This window comes from Ruditapes philippinarum, unplaced genomic scaffold (assembly GCF_026571515.1).
Source record: "Ruditapes philippinarum isolate M1 unplaced genomic scaffold, ASM2657151v2 ctg159_1_1_1_1, whole genome shotgun sequence".
NCBI classification, from domain to species: Eukaryota; Metazoa; Mollusca; class Bivalvia; order Venerida; family Veneridae; genus Ruditapes; species Ruditapes philippinarum.
Window position 1 is genome coordinate 23,416 of NW_026854805.1, and position 22,938 is coordinate 46,353.

Here is a 22,938-nt window from a genome sequence, read left to right on the forward strand (position 1 = left end):
GGAATGGAACAGGGTCGTCATTCAACCGGTTTCAGCTTAATTTATCATGGATCGTCGGAAGTTAAAAAGCTACATTATCGGTAATTGAATTACAGAGTTTGCGGGTATTGAAAATCAGCTTGGCGTACATAACTTCCCCACCTTATTTATTCTGCAAACCATGTAAAGACTGCCAGTTAATTATGACAAATATTCCACGAGTCTTTCTCATTTATTGAAAAAAAAATATGTTGTCCCTTATCTTTACAATTGTGTCAGTTAAAAATTTAAGATACATTGGAGAGAAAATATGTAAGCATACATACAAGACATTGAAAATCCTTCTCTTTAATTGGGTATATATTCATATGAACCAAAGCCTTATAGTTTGTTGTGCTGCAGTCAAGTTTACAGATATAAATTGAAAAGAAAATGAAAAAAAATAACTCATAAAAAGAGAGATTTCAACAATTTAATTAATTAATGCATAGAAAAAAAATCAAAGAAAGAAAGAATAACAGAAAGAAAGAAAACTGATTAGGAAAGAAAGAAAGAAATAAATAAAGAAAGAAAATTGATTGGGAGAAAGAATAACAGAAAGAAAGAAAGAAAATTGAGAAGGAAGGAAGGAAGGAAGGAAGGATACAACTGTTGTATCATGAAATGATGATAGAAAGAAGACAGAAGTGAATAAGATTGACTGTAAAGAGAAAATGAAAAATATAGAATGAGAAGTGAAAGTTTAAGTTTAAAAGACGGGTTAATTGTATAGAATACATTGAATACACGGACGACCACTGTGATCGATTAATGAAAGTTTGTAAGATTTTTCTCCCTTGAATTATTACACAGGTAACAGTATTCACGTGACCAAAATATACTCGACATATACATGTCCGCTTAGTTTACCAATCAAGCAGTCAGTTGTCAAAATGTCGCGGCAAAGAGCAGAAGTTCTAAAATAATTGGAAATTTTTAAAAATCATTGGAATACAAAACATAAACATGAGGATTACGCTTTATTAACATGATATAGAAACTTCTCACGGATTTAACAGTTGATAGGATTTACAATTGATAGAGAAACGAAATCTCGTGCCTTTTTAGTTTCAATTTTAGTTTAGTTGATTAGTAATTTTTCGGCGATGTCAAAGTGTACCTGGTTGGATTATATTTTTAAGTTGTTGTTGATGCTGCTATGGACCTCTTTGGTTACTCCAGGGATGGGAAGGGCTAGCAATATACGGAATTATTACTATAACTGGACGAGAGAGAACGAAAAGTGAGTAATATTTGTTTGCTATTTGAACTAACTATATTGTTTACTTTCTAATCATAAAATTGTCTTATTTGGTGATGATATGGAAAATATTGTTTGATTAATGCCTCTTATCATGTAAGTTCTAGTATATTTTAGACATGCCATCCGTTGTATGTCCGTTCTGGGATATACGATATCGTATGTCCCAGGTCCGTTTGTGAAGAAGAAAACACTTTGGATAGACAGAAGAAATATTAAAAAGGAAGAATGAACTGAGTTTGACAGACAAACAAAATGAATTAATCTGTTGTTCCAATATAAGAATTTGATAATTATCATATTGTCAGTCATAATTTTATATATGGATCTACCCCAACCTGATGATGATCAAATATAGCCTAGCTATGATATTTTAATAATATAAAATAATAATAAAATATTATGAATTTAAACTTTAGTTTTTCCCACTTTAAATGCTCATAAACTCATCAGCTTCATATAATGCTCACATACATAATTCCTGATTTAATGGTATAATTAATATTCATTTTATCTCAATATTAGGATACATTGGACTGATTTTAAAAAGGCTCATTTTACTTATTTTTAGCAAATTAAAGGGTGACTTCTGGTGCTGGTCACCTTTTTAGACACTTAAAGTCCCCTATGTTATTGTTTACGCCTTAATTACATGTATGATAGCAAAATAATGAAGTAAAGATATTATAATAAAATTATATAATTTATCATTAAAAGTTGAATATCAGTATGGACCTGTTCATTTATTTTTCCAAATTATGTTTGGTTATATATAATAATGATACAAATGAATTTATGATGGTATTTTAAAGGGATACTCAGGCAAAATAATGGCAAAAATATAAAAATGATTTTCTGTACTCAAATCACCCTAAAATGACATTTCTTAAAGTCCCAACATGAATTTCTGTATAAATTCTATATATTTTGGGTTTGAAGTTTAAATATATCTATATATGTTGAACGAAATTTTGACGCGAACAGAATCACCGAATAGTTTAAAAACAAGTCATGCGATTTGAACAAACCCTGGAAGTTACAATAACAAATATTGTGGATATTGTATGATTGAAACAAGTCTAAGTAATTGATTTGACATGTTTTTTAACGTTTCCAGAGTACAGAGTGACAACTATTGTGAAATTTTAGCGCTCTAACCTGACCCACGCGGGTCAAGTTAGGAAAACACCATTTTATTCTTTATATGGAGAATAGTTTTGTTCCTTTGACTGTTTAGTGTATTCATTTTGAGGACATTTACAGAATAATGAATGAAAATTTCAAAACTAAGAAATGAAAATTTTGCCTGTGTCTCCCTTTAAAAGCCAAAAAGATCTTAAACTTAACTTTTACTAAGATCAATAAAGTATTTTGTTTAATGCAACAAATTAATGTTGTTATTATCAGATTATTTTACTGGCTGTTTTTTCCCCCAACAAACTTCTTTATTAAAATTTGTATTTTAACTTGGTATAGGTATATTGTCAATATAATTGTTGGCATTACAAATTTCTTGAATATGAAATATTTGTAGTTTTCTCACAGCCTGCACATTCAAAACAAATCTTTGATCAATATAAATGTTCATTTTCTAGTAAGCACTGTTTCGATTGGCTTGTAACACAATTATCCCTGGCATCTTTATTCTTAGATGCCCCTATTACCATTATAATTAAAGTAAATTAATCCCCTATTACAAATTATGTAATACTACAAAATTAGTCTCAAGATTTTGTACAACTCACTACCTGCTAGGTGGAATATTTCAGCTGCCATTTATTCAACAAATAATCTGTTTGTGTATTGTGACATGATCATTCAGACAATATTATGAACAATTTTCAAGCAAAAACTATGCAGCTCCAGAGTCTGTCAAACAATGGGCACAAACTTATTAAATTTCAAAAGACATTTAAGAAATCATTATCTCCTTCTTGTTAGTCTAAAACACACTTTCATTTTATGAAGGAAGAATTTTTTTTCAGGATTTACACACATGAAATCAATGATATGCTGAGTTCTTTTTTTCTTATAAAATGTCAGATAAAAAATAAATTAACACAAAAATTTAACCTAATTGATTTTTAATTGATAGCACTATGAACATCAGAAATTAAATGGAAATAGGTTTTTTATAATGAAAAAATGTTTCTCCTTTCAGACTTCAATGATTTCTTCATTTATAATCATAACGTAATAGTGCATTATTTAATAAGTATTTTTTTTTTTTTTTTTTAAAACAAAACTTTTTTATCATTAATTGGACATTAGTTAAATGTTTCTTTCCTTACTTTGCCATGGTATAAATGTTTTTGTTTTTTTTTGTATTTAAATGATTAATAAAAACGAAAAATATATCAAATTTGAAAGAAAATTACCTTCAATTAAAAAGTAATAAATTTAGATTAAGCTGTGGCATTTTATTTAAACATTCCAAGTGTTTGTATCAAAGTAAGTATAAATCACAAAGATTAACAATTAGATAAGGCAAATATTAAATCAAATTGATCATCAGAAAAAAAAACCCACACCATAATTCTGGTAAAAGCAGAAGGGAAAAAAAAAGTTCCGAGAAAAGTGATTAAATGTACTGAAAGCCTAGGGGTAATTGCTTTTCTAATTTACGTTATGTTAGAATTACAAATTATTGTAAGCCAGTAGTGTTTGAAACATAGGCTGCATTACAATAATCGTTCTGCAAGAATTTTAACGTATACATTTTCGTTTTTTTTTTCCTATGTTTAAACTATGATATAGAATGATGTGTACCTAAGTGCATGTTTCTGCTAAAATAATCAGAGACGAGATGCGGTGACTGTAAATTAAGCGAGAAGATATCAACGATATTACATGCTTCATGGAGGAAAATAATGTTAAAAGTGTCTCAGCCCAATACATTACATTAAATTTCTAATTTTACACAATGTTAGTTTCTAAATTGAGAGTAAATTACCTAAGGGTTAGGTTTTTAAAGTAACATAAATAATTTATATCATATGGCCATTGACATGATATTTAAAAGTTCCGAAGAACTTTTATTCCTCAAAATTCATTTTTTGTTTATTTAGGTATATTTAATCATTTTGTCCGCCATTATAGTGATGATTCTCAAACACTGACGCTGATACAAGCAAAATATAAACAAAATCTATTTGTTTACTTTATAATTCTGGAGAGAAAAAGTGATTATATTTAACCATAATGATAATTTATTATTGTTTGATCTAGAAGATACAGTGTCTTATAAGATTATATATTTGAAAATTTCTATTAAGCATAGACTTCGACTGAATAATTCTCTTTTATTTTAATGCTGCATATAATTATGTTGCCCTTAATTCTATATTCACTTTTACTTGAAATATTACATGTAGCCCTGTTATAGAATTTTAAAATAAGCATACATGTGAACTCTCCCATTTTTAGCGAGACTCCCAATTTCTTCAGCCATATTTTCAAAGATTTTTCTTGAAATAAGGGGTATTTTCACAAATTAAAAAAATCTACCTATTTTTAATGTCAGGACTTCCTTCTTTGTTTAAATCTCCCTCTTTTTGAAGAAAAATCTCCCACTTGATCATCAAAAAAGTTCACATGTATGAATATTTTTATTTTTATTCAGTTAAAAAATATTGTTTGAAAATTAATGCAAAATAAATTTTTCCAAATTCTCTAGGTTTATGTCAATAACTTAAAAATCCTCCTGTTTTTCTAACGGTGCTGAAAATTTTCCCGAGTGTGATGTCATTAGACAACTATTTTTATTGTATGATACTTGGTTTTATCAAATTGATTGAAATAAAATTTAAAATTTGAAAATTGATAATGTATGAAATCATTGCATGAGAAAATATTACTATTAAGCTATTCATTATGTTTTTTAAATGTTCTTTTTTTTATTCGATGCTCTCTTAACCACATTAAATGTAGACTGCCTTGTCATAAATTAAAGAAATGATCAAAGGGTCCGGTGATATAAAATTATTATCCGTGACATCTCATGCTCGTAAAGTAGAAAATTGAAAGTTAAACTATAAATAATTCTGATATTTTCTACCATAATATGTTAATATTGATTAAGCGAAGATGTGTTTCTTAAATTACATGTTGTTTTTTTTTAAAGATATGTCAGTTCTTTATTTAAATGAATACATAGAAAGTAAGATGTTGAAATGCCGATTTTTAAAAAAAAAAAACAACATATTTTTAAACTTTGAATAATAAATAACCCATTTCAAGTGTAATCTTTGCTTCCTACCTTTTTTCCTACCTAAATTGCCTTAGCTTTTATAGTATATTTTTTGTGGAAATGTTGAAGACTACTTTCCAGAGATTAAGGACCTCTTTAAGCTTTTATTCTATTATTATTACATAATAGACAATAGATATATACCTATAATTCCCTTAATGTTTTATTTATCATTTAACCATGATGTTTTATATGATTATTATCATTTTTAATATAATTATTTGATATTTTCTTTACATAATTTTTGGTGGGGATTTCATGACTTAGTCAAATAATTCAGCGACTTAAAGAGACTTATGAACAAAGAAATAAAGACTAGTTGTGTATTTTTACAAATAGGATTAGTTGACTGTTTGTGTTAATTTATCGGATTAAAGACGGCTGTTAAAACATGCTTTAATAAAGTTTTACACTATGGGACTAAGTAAAGCATTCATACGTACTGGCAAGTCATAAACCTATATTACAGCATAAATTTGTAATAAACTAAATATATAATTAAAGACAGAGTAAGTTTTTTGAAGAACATTTTGAATGAATTTTTTAAGCATGTCTTACAGATATGTTTCATAGAGGTATAGGAATGGTGACATGTTCAATATGATTATACAGCCCATGTCCATTGCCTTTAAAAGTAAATGGTATATAAAGCTGTAACTTACCAAAAAGTCTTACCACATTACCATAATGGAAAGATATAAATTGGATGGCAGTTGTGTGAAAATTATATACTGCTGCAACGCCAAAGAAAATTAGCATTCGAATATTTCATTAGGACTATTGTAATTTATTCAATATAATTCATGATTTTTAAATATATCACTTTTTGCCAACACACTTTCCAGGTAAAATTATGATCTGTATCAGAATTATATGAAAACAACATGATTTCAAATTAATAAAAAAAATATGTGAGACTTAGACCCCTAAAATTAAGGGTCCAGAATTCAAAATATGGATGAATTATTCTCTTCTTCACGGTCATTCATTCTGCATTCATATGTTACATGTATATTTCTACATACACTCTAGAACCTAAGAAAGATAATGAAATAGAAAATTCCAAAATATATAACACGATTATTCAGTCTTTACACTGTTTTGGATTGTGTCCGCTGGGAAGTGAATTAATTGACGGAATTAAATGTCTGAAATAAAATTTTACAAATCTAAAAGAAATTTCATTGATTGATGAATTTTATAATTGTCATGTAACGCTGGAAACCTGCAAGGCAATATTTATTTTTGTACATAGATTTAAATTGTTAATTATAGAATTTTTTAATCAATTTTCTCCTAAGATGTCCTTTATTAATACATTGAATGAAAATAGAATCATCCCTCTCTTTTACTAGTACAGTAGATCGATAGGGCCAAAGGAAAATAAATCATAAATGAATTTTAGCTACAAACTTCAAGGTGTCTACTTTTTTGGGGGTTGGGGTTAATAAGTCTGCCACCACTGTTCAGATCATGCTTTACTGGCAGAGGAAGACCTCAGATGCCCCTCAGTGCATTATTTCAGGCACATGCCAGCAACGGAGTAGAACCACTGACCTTCCTAAAACTAGCTGTTATTTTTTTTTAAATAAGTCATAATATTCAAAAGTCGATGGCAAAATTTAAACACACAGTGGTGAATGACAAGTGATTCAAAGTCAGTGACCTTGACCACACAGCCCATGGTGACACACGGCTCTAAGTCCCTTTAATATCATTTTATTGTATCTAATGTATAAAAGGATGAAGTTGAAATGTACCATAAGTCAATTACATGTTTATCAAATTTACATAAATGTACAAGTATATTAATCTTTTTTTATGAAATCATTTATAAAACTAAAAATAAGAAATATTTTCTATTCTTAAGGCTTCTATTTTATAAAATGGGGTTATCAAACTGGAATGGAACAAGTATTCGGCTTAAACTAGGGGCCATGGAACTCTTAATAGAAGGGCATTTTCAATACGGTACATAACTCGTCTTGAATATCAAACTTTTTCGGCCGTATTAAATTTGTCACACCATTGCCAAAACAATGACTCTTTAACTTTATCAGCTTGAAAAATCAGACTTTATAAAACAATATTATCAGGGTGATCTGTATTGGTTTAAACACGTTGACAGTCCAAAGATTGTGTACCTCCAAATATTTGGTTATGAAAAATGCTTTAAACTGATTACAATGAATGTGTTCATTTTATCAACATTTTGAAATATTTTATCTGATAAAAAACAGGCTGATGTATTTGAACAGTGCTATCACCTTATGCACAATGGTCAGTGTAGATCTGCATTATCAATTTATCTGCGTGATAAAATGATTGTTATACTTGACAAATAGTTATGACATAATCATTTTTAATAATGTGAATGTACTTAACATGATGTAAAGTCAAACATGAATCAGTTTATTTTTTACATTGCATGTATAACAATATCATGATCAATATCATTATCTTGTCTTTCTAGGAGTTTTCATCATTGTCATCATCAATCATTTACACAATCAATCATTGTCATCATCATCACCATTGTCGTCATCATGGTTGTCATCTTTATCATCATCATTATCGTTATTATCATCATTGTTATTACCATCATCATTATTGTCATCATCATCATAATCATCATCATTATTGCAATCATCATTGTCTTATTCATCACTGTCATTATTTTCTTATCTGTTACTGCCAACGTTCTCTTCCTTGTCTTCATCATCATCAACATCCATCGTCTTCATCATCATTATCATTAACATCACCATCATCATCTTTGTCGTCGTAACTCATTACAACCACAGTGATAATCATAATCATCATCATTGTTACATTTATAAGTGGATAATGCTCATCAATTATCAAGTATAATATTAAATCATCAATTTCATCATTTGCCACATCATCATCAGTTCATGATAACACAATCATCGTTATAAAGTATCTCTAATTGTCATAAAGGTCCAAAATGTGTACATTGAACCTTTTCACATATTTCTGTAGCTGAGACAAGTTGTGTTGAAGTTATAATCTCCTAGGGAGTCACATGACCTCTTCTGCTAATTTTGTTTGTTTTTTATTTTACGTCTTTTCCCAACAGTATTTCAGTCATATAGGCGGGTAGTTTCCTAACCATCGTTCCTGGAGAGTTACACCAGTACTAGACAACCTTCCTCTGCGCTAAACTACCAAAGCATCTCCCGGGGATCGAACCCACGCCAGAGAGGTAACTGGATTAGAAGTCAACGACTCTAACCCCTCGACCACGGAGGCGGTTCTCTTCTGCTGAATTAAGTAGGGTAGTTGACTGGTACTTGTAGAGACTTTAGTTAGTTAAGTACTGTTACAACATCAGTAAAGCAATACTATACATGACTATAATTACTGAAATACTGTTTCATCAAATATTATCATTTCCAATCAGTTTAAGCAGTTAATTGAATTGTTATTATAAAGGGAGGTAATTTGTATAAAGTGAGCTATTTTAAGTAATTAATGATTTGTAAGTGGGGCATGAATGGCTACCTCCTCAGAGCCTTCATGTGTTTTAGAGAGAGAAATAATTAAAGCTTTAATTGATCGTTCATTCAATGATTTCCTCCGTGCAGAGTGGCAATTTCCTCAATTGTCAACTTAGGGAATGGTGAGAATTTTTAATTTGCACACAACCGCATGCGTTTATTACTAGCACCTCTACTTTTGTTTTCTATTTGAGCGTTATTGCAGATATTAAGAATATAAAAAATAAGAATCGCTGCAGAGAATATTGCTTATTTGATATGTTATGCGATATAAACACGTCTTTTATCTTCTGGAAAATGTGGTAATAAACCTATGGCAGTAATGTCACAGTACATCAATAATACTATCTCCGTATAAATATGGCATGTTAATAATGGGAGACGGAAACAAATATTGCAATTTCTGAGCTGTATAAAAGCCTTGCAGAATTACAACCTATTGCCATGTTACGAAAATGTAGTTTTGTGTTACTTTTACAGGTGGTAAGAGGGTTTGTTATGACAAATATTGATAGCAATTGTTTTTTTTGTTACAAATTTCTAAATCGCTGGAATTCTGTAAATGGACAATCCAGTTTAGATTGTGTGTGTTTGAGTTTATATACATGTATACTCACCACCGGTTGCCGATATTGGCGAGACTGACCTCAGTAAATGAAAGTGCAAGATACAGATACAGACAGATGCCCCAATTCAAGAAGCTTCTTCTGGTTCTTTAGCGTGCCAAGTGTTTAAGCACTCATAAATGGAACCTCGATTTAAAGTCTCTTCCGAAAGACTGATAAGTAGTTGGCCAGCCAGGGAATCAAACCCACAATGTTGAGATTACAAGTCTTGCCCTCTAACCGATTAAGCTATGCCGGCTGGCCAAAGTTTAGTTTGTGGTGGTATTGGTAGTTTTAACCCTCCGGTTCACAGAGTAAGTAAGCCACTTTATCACAGCACTGATAAGCCACTGCATGGATATTTATAAATACAATCATGCATTTTGAAGAGTAGAATATAGAATTCAAAAAAAATATATTGTCTTGCTAAATGTTATAATGTCAAACACTCCCATAACATGCTTTCTTACGCAACATGTTTCTTTGTGATGCCTTTAAATAGCAGATCTGAGCATTTGTTTTTTCAAACTTCCGGCCAATCTTTCTTTAGCTTTGTAAGATCATAGTGTATTGAGTACTGGCTAAATTTTTGTTCCTACGCAGAAATTGCTATGTCAAAGTAAGTGCCTCCTTCCTTAAAGGAAACTATCTTTCATTTGTCTACATGGTTGTGTTAAAAATAACTGTAAAATATCAAGATGGCAACTTGAGTTCATGATTTTTGATACGCAATTATTTTTTTGTAAAGTTTTTACGTATCCAATGAAATAGTTTTCGGGAAATTGCCTCATCATGTTAGCATGGAAAGATCGGAAATTAGAGGATTTGTAACAAATTTGCTGAGGTCACTTGCCAAATTTGCTTGTGCCAATATTGACGCAAGGATTTTCCGATTCTTTAGCCGATAATGTACTAACCTCTGGATGTTAGAAACAATTTATGTCAATATTGAAAAATGAATTTTTCTTTGTAGCACATAGTTGTTGCATTCAAATCACTTGACCATTTTATGACTCTTTAATGTTTTTGTTTGATTAAGCTGCAGTTTAAACATAGGGAGGCGCAACTTTCCTTGTTGAATGATGTCAACACGGATTACCAAATTTCTTGCATAGTTTTGAGAGCGGAAAATATTATAATTCAAACTATTTAAAGAGATAATGCATTAATTATTCAATGTTTGGAAAGTATCTATTAACAGAATGCAAAAAAAAATGATTGGTGAATTCCAATTGCTAACACTCTATCATATTGTCATATTTTCGTTTTGAATATTGCAATATTTATAAATTTACTATCATGGGAAATTGCCGTCACTTGTAAATTATGTATAGAAAATAAAAATGGAACAATAAACACATTTCTTTTGCTCATCATGAAAAATATTTATCATTTAATATATAAATTATTTTCTGTATATAACAATAAATTACTTAAATTTTCTAAAATGCCATAAATTGCATTTGAATTACAAAATATTTCTGAAGAGAATTGATAGAAATAAATTTATTATACTTTGTAATACCTTTAACCGTCTAGTATGGCTATAATTTTGTTCCTGAAAGTTTAGAATTTCAGTTTTTAGACTATGAAGGAAGTGTCAAACAATACCAGGTATCGTTATCTGACTATCATCAACTTATTGTAAACCAGTCAAAACTGTAGCCATTTTGTCTATAACGATAGTTGTAAATGCTCGTTTTTATTGTTTTTAAAACTTGTATATTTAAAGTGAGATAATTATGATATAAATCAATTCATGCATTAATATTTTAGTTTGTATTAAGTGTTATATATTTATTTAAATTTCCTAACACATAAGAAGGCAATAAATTTCACCAATTAAATATTGAACAAGGAGTTAAATGTAAATCAAGTAACCCATTTGATAATTGAAAGGCTATAATCTTATAAAAATCATTTGTTTTATATCCAGTTACACCTGCCTATAAACACCAATCTTGTAAAGTAGCAAATACATGGCTCCCTTTTCAATCAAGGCAGTTTAAAATTAGTCTTAGCTTGTTTTCAATCAAGGCTAGGTGGCTGAGAGTTTAAGGTTACTTTAAGCTTGTTTTCAATCAAGACTAGGTGGTTGAGACTTAGCTCGTTTTCAATCAAGCCTAGGTGGCTGAGAGTTTAAAGTTACTCTTAGCTTGTTTTCAATCAAGGCTAGGTGGCTGAGAGTTAAAGGTTACTCTTAGCTTGTTTTCAATCAAGGCTTAGAGGTGGCTGAGAGTTTAAGATTACTCTTAGCTCGTTTTCAATCAAGGCTAGGTGGCTGAGAGTTTAAGGTTACTCTTAGCTCGTTTTCAATCAAGGCTAGGTGGCTGAGAGTTAAAGGTTACTCTTAGCTTGTTTTCAATTAAGTCTAGGTGGCTGAGAGTTTAAGGTTACTCTTAGCTCGTTTTCAATCAAGACTAGGTGGCTGAGAGTTTAAAGTTTAGATTCTTAGTTCGTTTTTAATCAAGGGTAGGTTGCTGAGAGTATAAGGTTATTCTTAGCTTGTTTTCAATCAAGGCTAGGTGGCTGAGAGTTAAAGGTTACTCATAGCTCATTTTCAATCGAGGCTAGGTGGCTGAGAGTTTAAGGTTACTCTTAGCTTGTTTTCAATCAAGGCTAGGTGGCTGAGAGTTTAAGGCTACTCTTAGCTCGTTTCAATCAAGGCTAGGTGGCTGAGAGTTAAAGGTTACTCTTAGCTTTGTTTTCAATTAAGTCTAGGTGGCTGAGAGTTTAAGGTTACTCTTAGCTCGTTTTCAATCAAGACTAGGTGGCTGAGAGTTTAAAGTTTAGATTCTTAGTTCGTTTTCAATCAAGGGTAGGTTGCTGAGAGTATAAGGTTATTCTTAGCTTGTTTTCAATCAAGGCTAGGTGGCTGAGAGTTAAAGGTTACTCATAGCTCGTTTTCAATCGAGGCTAGGTGGCTGAGAGTTTAAGGTTACTCTTAGCTTGTTTTCAATCAAGGCTAGGTGGCTGAGAGTTTAAGGCTACTCTTAGCTCGTTTTCAATCAAGGCTAGGTGGCTGAGAGTTAACGGTTACTCTTAGCTTGTTTTCAATCAAGGCTAGGTAGCTGAGAGTTTAAGGTTACTCTTAGCTCGTTTTCTATCAAGGCTAGGTGGCTGAGAGTTTAAGGTTACTCTTAGCTCGTTTTCAAATCAAGGCTAGGTGGCTGAGAGTTTAAAGTTTAGATTCTTAGTTCGTTTTCAATCAAGGGTAGGTTGCTGAGAGTATAAGGTTATTCTTAGCTCGATGTCAATCAAGGCTAGGTAGCTGAGAGTTTAAGGTTACTCTTAGCTTGTTTCAAATTACATTTCTCTCATCATTTGGTTTATAAATCCTGCTAACTAAACAGAAAGCTATACAGCTTCATCATAGGGATTGGCTGGTGATCCATTAACCTCGGCCATGGTCCATGGGGCTTATACATTTGTACTTGATCTTAAACATTTGTTTATCAAGGAGATGGCTGTGGATTGGTGTGGCCTGTCAGAATTTGGAAAAGAAGTAACTAATAAGACCATACAAATTGTAGAAGTATTTTAAGTTAATATAGAATCATAGGTCCAGTCTGTATTATTTCCAGAAACATTTCTTGGCTTTGACGTTATAGTCAGAGGTCTGGCAAAAACTGTTGAAAGCACAGAAAACATAACCTTTCATGCCAATTTCATAAATATTTGATGTTAAAAGAAAAATCCAGTGAAATATTTGGGTGATACTGAAAAAAATAATCTTTTGACAAAATGCTATAGACAGCTTGAATTTGTGAATCTATGCTGTTGAAGGCTTACATGTTTTGATCTTTAGCTGTCTGTATCAATGTGCTATAATGCTACAGTTTAAAATAAAAATGAAAAAAAAAAAAAAAAATAATCCTACCAGGATCAAAATCACAGAACAAAGCTCATATATTATAAATTATTTCAAGACAATAATAGGAAGATCAGAGAGGGACTCAGCATCTTCTATTATTTATAAAGAATCATTATCAAAATAAGATAAATAATCCAATATCTGAGCCACAGACAAGCAAAGGTGCCAGATTCACCTCAGAATCCATCTGTCATCCATAGCAAAAAATTGAGACTGCTGATCTAAGAAACCAAAATGCATATAAAGTTAGAGATTTGCATTTGTTATAAAATTGAAACTTAATCAAAGTACTGTACACTGTGATTCAAATTTTTAAGATTTTACAAAAAAAAGTATTTTGATTATGTGTCTCTGAACACAACAAGGACCTGCAATATCACAAGACTTGGCTGAAATATCATTTTAATACCATTTTTAAAATTTCCTAAATAACACAATTTCATGTCAGTTACTGTATTTTTTCTATATAACGCACTCAGACTTGTGGCCTTTTGGAGTCAACTGTATATAGATTTGCCTTAGTCCTTTTGTCATATATTTGCCCTTTTGTCCATCTGTACCAATGTCCTTCTGTAACACTTTCAGTCTATAGCCTAACAAAGTAGTGAAATGTATGGGCACCCATGTCCTGTGGACACATTTCTTATTCTTTTGAGATATTGCCTGTAATGAAGATTTAAAGATTTAACTTAAAATAAAGAATGGTACATGATGCGTTTCTTGATATGTAAAACAAATTATTTTGTTTAAAAAAAAAACATAAACAGTTGGTGATTCTTAAAATAACGTCTAATGCAAATCCCTTGTTAACTTAATAAATAACTGATAAAATTTTTTTTTTAAAGTCATGTATTTTGTTTAACATGGTTGTAAGTACTGAAAAACATGATCTTAAAGACTGACATGGGGGCAACTATTTATGAACAATCCTCAATTGCCAGGATAAAAGGTGGCCAGACATTACCCTATGTGAGTAAACATCGTTAAGTGATTTGAAGACATTTATTTGGGAGTAAAACATACTGTGATGATACAGCACCTCTTCACATATGCCTAGATACAGTAAACTATTACCATTTCGCACATTAATAATAATGATAAGTGGTCACATTTGGCAAATAATTGCGAATTAAAGATGTTTGATGGGTGAATAATTCGAATGCATATTACATAATGGGTTTTCTAAATCATTAATTGTACCTCTGTAGTGCCGTTTGTTTATCTAGCCCTTGAAGAAATCCATAAATTAATGAAACTACTGTATAAACAAATTATTTGAGAGCACCTATGTAATTTCACTCCTTTTTGTTTTCGTCAAATTGAATTATTTAATTTGTGAAAGTGTCATAGACTTTTTGTGCACATTTTCTCTTGACATGAACTGTCATATTATTTGTTTTGTTAATACCTGTTAAAAGTTTTTTGCAATACATTTAAAAAGGCTAAGAAGTGAATTTTGATCCAACGACTGACGTTTGATAAAATGTTCACACGGTCATGACGGTAATTTTAATGTTTTTACCTTAAAATTCCTCTATCAGTTATAGTAGGAAAGGACCACTGTTAATATTAACCCTAAGCCCTCTGGCTGTAGCAGATTCTACCCATGTGACCAGGATCAACTGGCACTCGGATGTGTCGCCTGATCATAATCTACAATGTTAGCTATTCTGTCTGTTTAAATTATTTTAAATTTTCCCTAAAAATGCAGTTTTTTTCCAGATTAAAAGATGGATAGGTCTGTTCAAAATATCTTGTGTGGTAAGGGTTAAAAAACTTTCTTCCAAGTTTATATAGATTAATTATAATATGTTCAAAATTTGGTAGGGAAAGCAATTGAAATAATTTTCTTGAAATTACCTCCCTTTTTAGTTTTATATTTATTTTTTGGATTGGATACAAGATAACTAGAACTGTTACTTTAAGTTCATATTGTGACATTCCTTTTACATTATACGTTTGTGACCAGCAGCGCAGTCTGATCAGGATCCATGCTGTTTGCTTACAACCCTATTACAAGTAGAGAACTGATAGGCACTGATAGCGAACAGCATGGATCCTGATCAGACTGCGCAGAGGCTCAGGCTGGTCCTGATCCATGCTGGTCGCAAGCGCACTATGTTGATTTTGTCATGGCGCTGCTCAAATGGAGCTTCGTTTGTTAGCTTGAATATTTTCAAATTTTTGTAGGTAACGATTCTATGGTAAAAGTTCATGAGCTGGATGTCTCCTTTATTATTTCGTTTTCCAATATTAAGCATTATAATTTCAAGAGCACTTCTTAAGCCTTAAATTGATTGCAATAATGTCTATAATTACAGTAAATTGTTTGTTTAAAAACTATGAAATTTGATGCAGTACAAACAAGTCATTGTGGTGCACATTTGATATTTTGTTCAATATTTTCCCTCTTCAAAGATTTTACATTGGATTGCAGACAACTATTTATAGGGGCAATTGAAAATAAGACAATTACATCGTTTTACAGAGACAATTTAGAAGTACCTTCATGTTTGAATAGGTTTTTTATTGGTTAGAGTTTAGTCACATTTATTTCATGAAAGTCAATCTAATATTGTAAACAATCAATCATTGCTAGTATTAAACTACATAAAGGTAATTAAAGTGCATCTCTTTGGAATGCTTTTTAATTGAAATACAGTCAAACTGTGTTACAGTACCAACATGACTTTTGTGAAACACTGTCAAGTGTGTATACATACCATAGTGACAGAAATATGGTAGAATGCTACAGTATCATAACACTGCATTGATGATCACAAACATATGCACCGGCATATTTTATTTCAGTGCTGTGCAGTATGCATGCAACCGACTCACTTATGAGGGCATTAAAAAAATTATAACAAGACTGTGTACCAGTCACAGAAAAATTTAATTACACCACTGTGCAGTATGTTTGCACAAGTCACTGATAAGGGAATTTTATTGCAATACTGTGCAATATGTATAAACCAGTCACAGATGAGGGAATTTCATAGCAATACTGTTAAAGATGAGGGAATTTCATTACAATACTGTGCAATATGTTTGTACCAGTCACAGATGCCGGAATTTCATTACAATGCTGTGCAATATGTATGCACCCAACATAGATTTGCAAAACTGTGCAATATCTATACACTAGGAGATTTTATTACAGTCCTATGCAATATGGATGCAACAGTCATAGATAAAGGTATTTTATTGCAATATTGTGCAATATGTGTGCACCAGAAGCATGTGCAATAAAAACATTTTTTTACTTATACTATGACTTTAAAAAATATGACACATTATATCATAGGTAAATTGCAATGTGTTTTCTCCTGATCTCCAGACATTATGCCTGGATTCTGAGTCAAAAATGATAGTGGTTAAAATTTAAATATTGCTGCAAAAGTAACATACATATTCAGCTAGTAAATTATAAGTGACCAGCCTCAGAGCTCCAATTTGGCTGCACAGGTGGAAAATTATTCCTATATATAACAAGGTTTGGACTTATTGGTAGTCTACCCGCATCTGACGAGAGACTGATTCTTCGCTGATTGCTGCTATTTATGTCTGAGTGACACACTGAATTATTTATCATTGTAGTTAAATTGAAAATTTAGAATGCTTTCAAGTTCTGAATCTTACCATCTATAATATACATCATTTTCTTAATGATGTGTGTTCATGAATTATAAATGCTCATATATTGTCTTTAAACAGTATAATATCTGGTTGCTTGGCGTTAAACTTATCTCAACAATCTTAAAAATATTCTTTGAGCATTTAAGTCTTGCAGATATATGGCAGGCCTATAGTATACTGGTAATGCTCTGCAAAGAGATGCTCCAAAACTCAGCAAACCAATCCAATTGCAGGTTACAAACAAACTTGAACAGTTATATGTCTTGGTCAATATATTGATAATAAGTGCATAATGTTGAACAGTAGTGGGCTGCATCATACTCTGGGATAAGGTGGGAAAAACATACCTTTGCCAAGTTCCGCATAACATTGGCTACTCACTTTTAACATTCTGATCTTCACATTCCAGACAACATTACAAATTTAGAGCCTGACATGCTTGATGAAATTTTTCCAGTACATTTTACAAATGTTATTTTGAAAATGAAAGGTGTTTTCCCCAGTCAAATTCAAGAGCAAATCAAGTGTGAAGAAATTATAAAGAGAGAAAGATCCGTTGGAAGCTATGACAACAGTATATAAACAATCTGATGAAAATCACAGACTTGGTTCAATTAATTTAGTTTAAATAAAACAATGAATAGTACAACATCAGCATATATGCGTCCTAGCATGGCCATAACAAGTTAAATCCTCAATCTTCAACACTAAAAGGAATGTTAGTCTATACAAATTTATTTTAGTGCAATTGTGTTGGAAGCTATTAGCTTCTTGAAACACTCTCGAATCTGTTCTTGGAACCAACCAGTACTAAGCAATGAATGTAAAGTTTCTTGCTCCAGGAAACAACTGCTTTCTAAGGATGTTTAAAGTATTGCAGCTACTGATTTATGTCCATTACTATTGATGACTGATGCTCATGTGTGCATGTATTTACAGATAGAACCACTGCATGACCTTTGTAAAGCAAGCTTGGCAGATTCAGTCCTCGCATGGGGACCCAAACAGTAATTACATAGAACAGTAAACCACCTCAACACCTATGATATGAGAATAAATTGTTTTCACCTTTCATCAAATGAGGTCATAATTGTGTCAAAGTTATCTAACCACTTGGAAATAATGATACTTGTATATAAAGATATAATATAAAAAAACTGTGATCAATCATTTTTATTGCAGATATTATTTTATAATTTTTAAAAGTATAGTCATGGGAAACTTTAATTACTTTTTATACAGTCTGTAGGATATTGAGGCTTTCAAGGAATTGAATATATGTATTGCTTGTTTCATTTCATTTGTTTTATTTTATTTATTTTTTCAGCATCAGTTTAATATTTACAAATATTTTAGTTAATGTTTCTTATTGAAAAGAATGCATGCTTTATGAACTTTAACTGTTTCCAAATAGAATGCATTATGACCAAATCATTTATTATATTCATAGCATACATGTGAGGATCATCATCAACAACAAAATGATCATCATTACAATCATTATCATCATCATCATCCACATCATCATCATCATCATCATCCACATCATCATCATCATCATCCACATCATCATCATCATCCACATCATCATCATCATCATCCACATCATCATCATTACCATCATCATCTTCTTCTCCTTCTTCTTCTTCTTCTTCTTCTTCTTCTTATTTTTCTTCTTCTTCTCCTTCATAATCATCATCATCATTATATTATCATCATCAGACTAAGGCTTTTTAAAAAAAACCAGGTCATGTGTTACGACAAGAAATGATAATAAAACATGTATGTGGGAACAAAAGACTGGGAAAGTCTTTTTTTATAATCTGATAAGAGCCTGTCTGACTAAGGTACAAAAGCCTGGAACATGGATTCCAGACTGAAAGTACAAGAGTTGTTGGATTTGATGTATGTAGTTCAGCACAATTACATCTGACAATTGCTGGTTACACTGGCTTTCACAGTTGGTTTGAAAGTAACATATTTGTCAGATTGTATAAATGATAGATAAATGAGTATTAAACACTACCATATGGTCTATGGTTGTACAGGTAATTCAACAAAGTATGAACAATATTATTTGGATTTGATTCAGGAAAGAAAAGTTTTTTTAGCAAGGAGTTGGGGGTCTGGCTAACGGTGACTTCTTGCACTAAATAGGCATCTTTTTCTTATGTAACTGACAAAAATATTGAAAATTCCCAATTTTATCATGAAAAAGATTTTGAAGATTTTTCCTAACCAGCTCAACTTTTTAAACATATTGGACTTTTTATGAAAACTTAAGTACTGCTATGTTTATTATCATATGAATAAAACATTTTGTTTTAGAATGTTTTCTACTAAATTCCTTTTTTATTACAATGCTAAATTTTACTGACTGAAAGGCATGTGCTTTTGCAAAAAATAAAAAAATAAAAGAAACACTGTTGGATTGTACAATAGCTTTAAGAGAGCTTAGGTTAATAGGTTACCTGAATTTTATAAATGTAAGCAGTGCAGGCTACCACCATATTTTAATCACTCCAGACATTATGGAAAAGCAATATTATATTATGGAATGAATTCAATATTAATCACACAACATTTACATATTTGTCAGATTGATGACTGCTAACACAATAATAGAAATTGTTGGAATGAAATGTATTTTAATTAAGATGGCAATGTAAATGACTCCCAGGCGAAATTCATGGTCATTTAACCATGAACTACCATGAACTACAATGGTATTTCATGGTCCTGTAACCATAAACTATACCATAGTAGACCATGTTTTGTTAAATGGCACCACAGCTTTTCATGGTCACCTAACCATGGTTGCTAACACCATGTTTCTACCATTAATAACATGGTAGATCATGTCTACTGACACCATGTTCTACCATGTTAATTTTTTCCCCTTGGTGAAATGTATCATGTGTTTATATCATGAAATAACATGAAGCATCTAACATGGCTCACAATGCAGATCAATGGTTAGCCATGGTTGACCATGTTATGTTACACGAGCCCTGTGTAAGACGACTTTCGTACATTACTTATGATGTAGACTAACATAATAATAGTATAAGGACTATGTAGTATCTTGACTGAATTTGTTTCCTTTGTTATCACTTTTTAGTTTGCAGCCTGCATAATAAAACAACATGTGCTTGCCAAATTTATCTTCCTAAAATGTTCCGCGCTTTTTCCACATGTATATTTTCCTTGTGTTTACATCTTTATCAAGTGTTTATTCCATAATGTTTGTTAAATCCATTCTGATGAACATACATTAAAACTGGTAGTTGGGCAATAATGTTGCTATCTGAGTAGTAATTCGCATGTGTTAACTTTATAACTTATTTATGCTAGTTGACAACACATCATTGGATTTGAATGCCATGTGGCTGATATTCCATTAGGTAAGGTTTAGCCTCCGCTTCTTTAAGATATTTATGTAAGTTTTTTAGGCTACTGAACTTAAAATTATGATACATTTAAACTTAATGGACCATGTGTTCAAACAAACAGAATAGGTCACTTTCTATCTATTTTTATTTTTTCTTTTAACATTTGTTATTGTTGGCTTTATTCCGTTTGGAGAGAAAAACAAGTGTTACATTATTTTTGTTAGTTAAGTTGTATATAAGTCATTTATTGATAAAAATGTTGTTATAGTACACCATGTCCATTCATGTTTTTACCATGGTCTGTTTTTGTTACATTTTGTAAAGGACAGGTCTATTTCATGAATAGACTAACTGATATGCAGAATGCACCATGTTTTTATTGGTATTAAATCCCCAATGAATTTACTGCACATGCATTTGAATACGAGTTTTTTATGAGAAAGAATACTTAATGTTTCAATATAAAAACCATTAATTACTATTTTGAACCATGGTAGACTTTCACCTGGATCTGTTTACGTAATAGTTAACTTTCAATTACATCCATATTTCAAGGTTTAGGTTGCTTTGGTTTTAAATTGATATCCGGATATTTGCCTTGTTTATTACCGAAATTCATCGCCAATAATGTTCGGGATTCTTACCAATATAATAATATATTAATATGTTTGAAATGCTTTTTACTAAGGGGCATTTTTCTGCCTTTCCAAGAACTTTTCAGGATTTTTAGTTGAGTAGTTTTGTCCTATGTATAGTTATATTATATGCATGTCTATAGCTGCATAATTAAAATGTCCACATGAGTTTACGCATGCACACAGGACATTAAATTATTTCTGAAGCACTGGTATGATTTTCCAATATTTACTAAGTATTGCTATACAAAATTAATTTAGTTGAAAGCCATGCTATATATAAAACACAAATCAAACATTCTGACAAATCAAATGAATTTATGGTCTATTCTCTTTATTACTGAAGCAAAAAAAATCATATCTGGTTCACAGAAGCCAACAAAAATTTCCATATATATTTGTTGTATATTATTTACAGTAATGATTGGCGTTTAACTTGATCGTCTACAGACGTAGGTCTGTATATAATGTAATTTATGCCATTGCGATTTTAAAGCTTGCAAATCCTGACATGAACATGCACATTAAATATGATAGGCAGCAATAATTGTCGTCTGCTATCTATGTCTATACACTGTACGATGTTTTAAGCTTTGTTTTTTTTTATGGTATTGTGACATAAGTTTTTTATGTTCAATTTTTTTTCTCTCAGCTTTTTATTTTCCTTACGTAATTTACGCATTCTCAGACTTACTTTTAAAGGAGTATGTATGTAAAGTTGTGTTGTTTTTTTTGTGCTACTGAACCATTTTAAAATTATGTACATTTAAACCTGTCTTGAATGACCAGTAAATTATTATGACATAGAAACAATGTGTTTTTTGATCATAGGTGATCTTGTAAGTCAGATAAATTTTGAATGTCACAGATTGGAAAATAAATGTTGGCCGTGGTGATATGTGTTGGCTTTATTTCCAGGTTGGACTGTAGTTGATTTATATGACACAAATTTCATTTTTCATTTATAAAGAATACACTACAACAGATGTTGAAAACCATTATTTTGCTTAAGTTAAGTTTTGTAAAAGTACCATTAGATAAAAAGTTGTTATAGTGATTCCATTAGATTTTATGAATCATTGGTGTCTTGTTTTTTTTAAGACATTTCTTTAAAGGACAAGTCTCACTGTAGAAAAAAAATAGATAAAAAAAATATTTGACAAGGCACCAGCCCTCGTTCTTTATTTGTATTAAATCCCCAATAATTTACTGCACAACCATTTAATACGAAGCTTTTCTTATAAGAAGAATACTTGAATGTGATTTGAAAAAAAAACGCAATTAATTACTTTTTGAAAATATTTGTTTACCTTGTATTTCTTTTACTAAAGAAAGTAATTTATGTTTTAAAGTTTATTACTATTCCAGTTTAACAAGGGGAAAATAAATTGCTATTTTCATACATTGTCAACATGAATGTGATCAGAGAAGAAAAAAAATGCTACAAAAAACATCCTTTTTACTGCTTTACAAATCATCTTTTCTTTTCCTCGAGTGGTTTCAAAATCAAACTAAATGGCGCATTATATTAGCTTTATATAGGCATGTGTGTTTTTATTGTCACAATGCCTGACTGTGGTACATTATAGTGTTAACCTCACCTTGTGAATTGCACTGAGGAAAAATAAGTCTCAATTTTTTTCTGTTAAAAAAGTTATGTTAAAAACCTATTTAACTACTACCATATTACTTGATTAATTTTTGTAATATTTATGCAAGGAAAACAAAACAACAAAAAAAGTCT

At 30.9% G+C, this 22,938-nt stretch overlaps 1 protein-coding gene across 1 annotated transcript in view; it reads left to right on the forward strand.

Annotated features, from left to right (window-relative positions):
• The first annotated feature begins 899 nt into the window (after positions 1-899).
• Positions 900-22,938, forward strand: part of LOC132741120 (ephrin-4-like) — a 186,660-nt gene continuing 164,621 nt past the window's right edge. Inside the window, exon 1 of the mRNA XM_060729212.1 lies at positions 900-1,261. Coding sequence (XP_060585195.1) covers positions 1,125-1,261 — 137 coding nt within the window. The 5' untranslated portion in view covers positions 900-1,124. The remainder of the gene's footprint in view (positions 1,262-22,938) is intronic.